Source organism: Strigops habroptila, chromosome 11, assembly GCF_004027225.2.
Source record: "Strigops habroptila isolate Jane chromosome 11, bStrHab1.2.pri, whole genome shotgun sequence".
In the NCBI taxonomy this organism is placed as follows: Eukaryota; Metazoa; Chordata; class Aves; order Psittaciformes; family Psittacidae; genus Strigops; species Strigops habroptila.
Genome location: NC_046360.1, coordinates 5,489,774 through 5,496,688, shown reverse-complemented (window position 1 = coordinate 5,496,688; position 6,915 = coordinate 5,489,774). Strand labels below are relative to the sequence as shown.

The window sequence follows — 6,915 nt, the reverse complement described above, 5'->3', positions numbered from 1 at the left end:
TAAGATGTCCTTAAAGACAATCATTATACTCGGCTGCATTTACAGTACATTAGATCTGATGTAATGAAATCAGCATCATTATAGATTTGAAGAATCTGGTTTGCCTACCAGTAAAATAACTGCAAAGCTGAAATAAAATCTAAATAGTCAGTTTACAGTTCAGCAAGAATCTATTTGTAACATGATGCATCTACCAAGCATTCATATTTGGTACTTTCATAGAAGAACTTGCAGTTCTGCTCTAGTGACAATGAAGGGCCTAAGCTGACAACTGATTAAATTCAGAAAGGCAGCAGGAATTCAGCCACTGCTGAACATCTTTCTTCATTTTTTGCTCCTTGCAGACTCCTAGTAGCAGACTGTAAAAATACATGATCAACAATGTAAGCAAATAATTGTCTACAGTCTACAAAAATAGCGAGCTGTTTATTTCAATGGCTAATGTATTTTGGAGTGAAGCCTGAAACCATTCTCTAAACAAATCTTATCACTGGTAAAACCAGCACTAACCTTTATATCAGAGATGAAATTGGTGTGAGTCATGAAGGTTACTGGCAAGGTGACACGCACCGAAACAAACACATACTTGAAGGATTCCTGTAGCAATTTGCAATACACAGGTTATTTTAAAACTGTATTCTCAAATCTAATGTAATTGATCTTAACTAGAACATACGCAGATGGAGAGGCACTAATTCAGTAGTTCCAGGAGTGGATTTGTTTAGTGCACTGTCCTACTTTGGCTCCAGCAGGGTGTCCTCTGACAGGATTAACTTCCAGGGCATCCAAAAGCTGTGCATCAAACAGTGCACATAGGCATAAAGGAAGAAAAATATATTTCCTCTTCCCCCAAAAGATAAATTTTATATTGAAAGCTGCTTTGCACAAGTGCAATTTAGGCAAAGATTATTAATAATACCTGCAACCTAATTTTTGTCATTCAAGTTCCTAGTCATTGCTAGAAACATTTAAAAAGCCTACAAGAAGACAAACATTTATCTGTCACACTGCACAGATAAAGTGAAAAACCAGACCACTAGAAAGGATCCTTTTGTTACAAAGTTCCTAGCCACAAGATGACAGTCACAGGGATCCTCACTCCAACAAAGCCCATTAAGACCTGTCTTCTTTCTGTGATGAGGCACCTCATAAAGGGTTTTCTAGAACAGCCTGTGTGAGAAAGTGAGGTTATGTTACTATCTCCCCAGCTGATCACACAGCTCGTGAGTCAATGCATGGAAAACTTCAGGTTCATTCAAAATCATGCTCCACTCAAAACTTCTTGAAAATGTATGGACAGTTTTAACTTTAACAGCTAGCTTTCCAAAAGTAGTATTCAAATTGTACGGTTTTATTTCCCCTCTTCCTTCTCCCGATCTTCTCTAAGTCTTTTCCCAAATAACACTGATACTTTCAGTAGTGTTAGAAGAAAAATCCCTGAAGAGTCGAGGCTGAGTCACATTCACGCTGTGCTGAAGTGAGCCGGCTATCTTTAACATGCTGAACATACCCCATGCAAATCTGAAAGGGGTGTTAACCGAGGGTCACTGCTGTAATCTCGGCGCTCTGTAAACACGGTACTACTCTCCATCTCTACAGCTTTTTTACATCACTAAAGCTTCTTCCCATTCAGTTTTCTCAGTTGCAGGGGCTCACAGAAAGATGCAACTTCAAAATCCCATTTGTTTAATTCCAACTTGTAATATCTTTGGAGGAAATTCTTGTTCACCTTATACTTGCAGGCAAGTATAAGAACAAGTACTATATTCAATGTGTGCTTTTAGCAAGTTATTGAGAAAACAAGTTTATTAACCACAAAGCACATTGGAGAAAGTTTAGAACACACAAAATTATCAAACTAAAGAACATATTTTATTTTTAATAAAATAGTGGAGCATGAAAAATAATTGTATATTACAAATATATACAGCACACACTGTGCACCCCAGCACAGTAAAGAGCATCACTCTATACAAAGCTTCCCTTTGCAGAATCTAGTGCTTCTTGATCTATTCATAGTGAGAATTTGCTTAACAATAGAAAGAGTCAATAAGCCCTTTGGGTCTCTTTGAATTGATCCCCCCTTTTTTTTTTTTGCACAAATCAGTCCCAACGTGTATAACATTGGCTTGATTTCCATTAAAAAGCCACAAAATGTAACACTAAAGGGTTTCTGAGGACTAGAGCTCTTAGTTCTTTTGTTAAGAGATTTCTTTTGTTGTCTTTATGTACAGCAAAATACTTGTTTCTCTTTTCATGTCATGGTAAGAAAAAAAATGTATTGCACATTATTCTTATTCACAAAGTTTGTGTCTGGTGCAGGAAGTTTCTCTTTTAGTGAAAGAATATTGGCGAGCATTATAGATTGAATCTATTTTTAGGCACTCCAAACCCACTAGGCTGAGATGAGCTGTAAAGGATTTCTCTCTTTCTCTTTTTAAATTCGCACAGAGTTGCTCTCCCAGATAGCACACTCACTGAGGACAGGCCTCTTCGGGACCTTAGTTTCCCTGCAGAGACAATGCTCACTGGGCACTTTTAAAATCAAATCATTGCTCCAGAAAACTCGACTATAGCTTGTTACTCAGAAACCTGCAGGAAATCCAGCTCAGCTACATGAAAAAGTTAAATAGGGTGTTTTTATCTCTTTTAAATAAATCTGAGGGCTGGATGAAATACTTAACTACAGATTAGTAACAGAAGAGACTGGATTAATACACAATATTTCTTTCACTGAAAACCTTTCCATGAGTACATTTACCTTCAGCTTCTCACCAGGTCCTGAATTCAGCGTGATACATTTTTTGCCTTGAGATATTAAACTGTTCTGAGAAAAAAAAGCACCATTTACTTGTTTAATTTCTGACTGCTACTGTGGGCATTTGTAAGTGTGTCAGCTGAGATAAAGTCTTTTCTAAAACCTGGTCACACACAAGTGGGTGGTTGTAATGTCGATTCGTATTTTGCAAGGTGAGTTTTCTGTGGATGTTGAGGTTTTTTGTAGATGCTGCTACTTGTGATAACACTTGCAGGTTTTCTCCTACTCCTCTTCTTTAATCTTCGACTACAAACATTTTGCCAGGACTGAAGAGTCTTGGAAGTCCAGATCCACATACCGCTAGTAATGCCCACCACTAACAACATAAAAATCTTGACCATAAAGATTTCTACTGCTGGAATAGAGTTATTCATCATGCAGTCTAAATTTTTAGTCTGGTTGTTCATCTTGCATTTCTGCTGAGTTGCCACAATTTTCCAATAATCCATGTTAAGTCTTTCATAAAAGTAGCAAGCTATCACACAAGTTGCAGGCACTGTATACAAGACTGAGAAGACACCAATCCTGACCATAAGTTTCTCCAACTTGTCAGTATTTTCTCCACCTGTTTTCATCACCCTCCTGATATGAAAAAGGGCCACAAAACCAGAAAGAATAAAAGAAGTGCCAATGATTAGATAACAAGCCAAAGGAATGAGTACAAACCCTGTCAAGGCATTCACATCCATGCTTCCAACATAGCACAACCCTGTCAGCTCATCTCCAGCCACCCTTCTCATAACGAGGATCATGATGGTCTTCACAGCCGGAATGGCCCATGCTGCCAAATGGAAGTAGCTACTGTTTGCTTCAATCGCTTCATGCCCCCATTTTTTCCCAGCTGCTAGAAACCAAGTCAAAGTCAAGATTACCCACCATAAGGAACTTGCCATACCAAAGTAATACAGAACCAGGAACACAATGGTGCAGCCAGTGCTCTCCAGTCCTTCCTGGATGACATAGAGTTGGCCGCTGTCCCTATCACAGGCGATATTTTCAGCACCTGAAAAGAGGCGAATAATGTACCCCACCGAGTAGACGCAGTAGCACATGGAGAGGAAGATGATGGGCCTCTCAGGGTACTTGAAACGCTGAGGATCTATCAGAAAAGTGAGTACAGTAAAAGCACTGGAGAAGAAGCACAGAATGGACCAGATGGCAATCCAAATGACAGCAAATTTTTTGTCATCCTTGCTCCAGTAAACATCAACCCCTGGAGTGCAGAGAGGCGCACAGGAAGCGCTCTTTTCCACATGGTGGAACTTGCCAGGATTTTCACAGGAGGTTCTGCTCAGGCTGTCCTTATGCTGCTGCAGATCATGGCCACTGCTGGGCCGCTGTGGCCGAAACATGGGTGGCAGCATGCTGGATCCTCTGGGTGGCTCATCTGACCCGTTGTTGGGGGCTTCCATGCAAAGGTAATTGGGGTCGTTCTTGTTGGGCAGTTTGCTGCAGTCTAAGGAGTCTGGCCATTTGAAGTTGAACTGCTCCATAATCGGAGAGCATTTCAGCCTGGCCTGCTCACACATAACCCTGCAGGCTGGGATCGGTGTAGAAACCTGCTCTGTGCACATAGGGGCATAGAGGGAGCACAGGAAAAATTTCAGGTGGCTGTGGCAACCGTACTCCACCAAGGGGGCAAACTCGTGCAGCTGAATGGCAGCTTCCCTTTGGTTTTCATGTCCCATCAGGTTAGGCATCCTTGTCATGTTGTACCCTATATCCTTGCACATGGGGATTTCTATCGGCTGGCACCTCCCGTCACCGGGGCGGTCAATGTCTATGGAGCTTATCGCCGCGCAGAGGCCGCTCAGCCCGCAGAGCACCAGCAGGGGCTGCAGGACGCTCCTCGCCGCCGGCCCCATTGCGGCGGCCGCAGTGGCGCGGGCCCCACGCGTGCGGCCGGAGCGCGGCTCCCGGCGGCGGAGTCACTTGAGCGGCTCCTGCCCGCGGCGGCACCGGCACCGGGCCCGGCCCGCCCGCGGGGGCTCGGCGGCGGGCGGCGGCGGCGCGCAGGTCACCATAGCCCGGGCCGGGCAGCGAGCAACTTCCCAAACAGCCGGGGAAAGAGAAAGCACCCGCAGTCCACAGATGCGCAGCACTTACTGCGGGGAGCCCGGCAACTTTCTTTTCCCCGGGCTTCCACTTTTACGATCCGTCTTTTCACCACCTTTCCTCCTCCCGCCGCTGCGTCCTCGGAGCACGGGCAGAGGGATGCCGGAGCAGTTTGGGTCCGGGCAGATCCGAACGGTCACTGCTTCAACTTGGACACGTCCCGGGCGGCGTTTCGATGCAGCGGGTTTCTCCGGGGATTTTCCTCTCCCTAGAGCGGGTCACGGCTCCGGACTTTCTTGCCGAGAGATGGGGATTGGTTTATCCGAGCGCAGAATAAAGGAGGAGGAGGAGGAGGAAATATCTAAGCCACTGAAGAGGGGGGCCTGAATCCCCCCACCCCCCCACCGCCCCGTTCTCGCCGCCCTCTGCTCTGGGTTTGCAGTAGGCCGGCCCGTGTGTGTGAGCGCTGCCCGCTCCGCTCCCCGCCTTAGCAGGAGCTCCCGCAGCCAGAGCAGCTGGGGCTTAGGGGCGGCTGAGTCCAGGGATGAAATAAAATAGAAAAAAAAAAAAAATATAAAAAACAACCCTGTGCAGGATCCGCCTTGCATACGACATCCACTTTGCATGAGAAAGGTGAAGCTGACACGGTGATTACTTTCCAATCACTCGGAACGCCTTGAAACCTCCTTAAGGACCCCTACAGGTTTTCCTTGATCAGCACGGATTAGAAAAAGCCCCATTTGTTCTCTCCCCTCCTGCCTGTCCTCCCGTCCCTGCTTCTTGCCCTCCCCCGAAAGTTTAGCGAGCCCCGTTCCGCAGAAGGCGCCGGCCGAGCCCCCGCTCAGGTAGGCAGCGGAGGGGAGGAGCCGCGGCCCGGGGGGTGGTGCCTCCCGGGCTGCCCCCCCGGGGCAGGGGGGGCGATGCTGTAGCAGAGAGGAGGATGTGGGGCGGAGGATGTGTTTTATGGCGAGTGCTGTAAAGCCCTCGCTGCCAGGGCCATAAACCAGGGCTGCTTTCAGCTGTTTTCAAATGTCGTGCTTTGTCTCGAATCCCTACATGAGCAGGACAGGCAGGCTTTTGCAAGTACCTGGTTATGGTTTTAATCGCAGGATGGCATCACTCAAAAGTTGCTTGCTTTTTTTTTTTTCCCCTCTCTCTTTTCCTTCCCCCCCTTTTTTTTTTTTCCCTTAAATAAGGAACCCTAAGAGAACTGGAGACATACCGTTGGGAAAGTTACTTCACCCACTATAGAAAAGGTACTTACAGGTTTTGCGGACAGGGATCGTTCTGAAGTGAGTTGTGTTTACTTCTTAAGTTAAGCTTTGAGATTTATCCTGCTTACTGGTCTATCAGAGCTAGAAGGAGGAAGTTAAATCCCACGCCAAACTAGAATTCCCAGTTTTACGGACCAAAAAGGAGCACTGTGATCAGAAGTCAAAAGATTCGCTCTACTTTTTTTTTCTTTTCCCTTTGAGCTTAGTTTTAGCGAATATATTAATGAGGAAGGAAAACATCTCTTCTCCCCATTCGTGCTCGCCCACACAACCCAGGCTCCTCTCCATTAGTGCCTGTTTCTTATCGAAACGAACACAGATTCTCCTGGAAACTACCAAATCCCGCAGGGTCGGAGTTAATACCCTGCCAGGCTCTAGAAAGGAAACTCTTGGCTTCCTCAACCGTGATAAGGGTGACATGGAGCCAAGCAGGGACAACAGACCAGGGCTAATGGTTGTCTTTAAACCCCTGAAGATGTGGCTAGTTTCTGCCTAGAAGTAAAAGCCCTCATAAAAAATGTTTTAAATGAGTAGTCCTCCTTCTTGTGGCTTTTCAGTGGATGGAGGAGATTATACTTATAGAGTGTTGGTCTTAGGGGGCTGACCTTTCCTTGGGCACTTTGAGATTCCTTAGGGAATGTCACAAAAGCAGGCAGGGCTATGGGCAAACCCCCTTTATTTATTTTAGTGTGTCTGTGTGTACGTATGTGTGTGAGAGAGTGTGTGTTGGGGCATCTCCATTCTTCATTAATCTAAGCCTGTTTTCTT

General features: G+C 45.6%; 1 protein-coding gene across 1 annotated transcript; it reads right to left on the bottom strand.

Moving 5' to 3' along the window:
* Positions 1–1,850: 1,850 nt before the first annotated feature.
* Positions 1,851–5,262, bottom strand: FZD10 (frizzled class receptor 10). The gene has a single exon (XM_030501160.1). The coding sequence runs from the start codon at positions 4,681–4,683 to the stop codon at positions 2,926–2,928; it is 1,758 nt and encodes a 585-aa protein (XP_030357020.1). The 5' UTR covers positions 4,684–5,262; the 3' UTR covers positions 1,851–2,925.
* Positions 5,263–6,915: the final 1,653 nt, after the last annotated feature.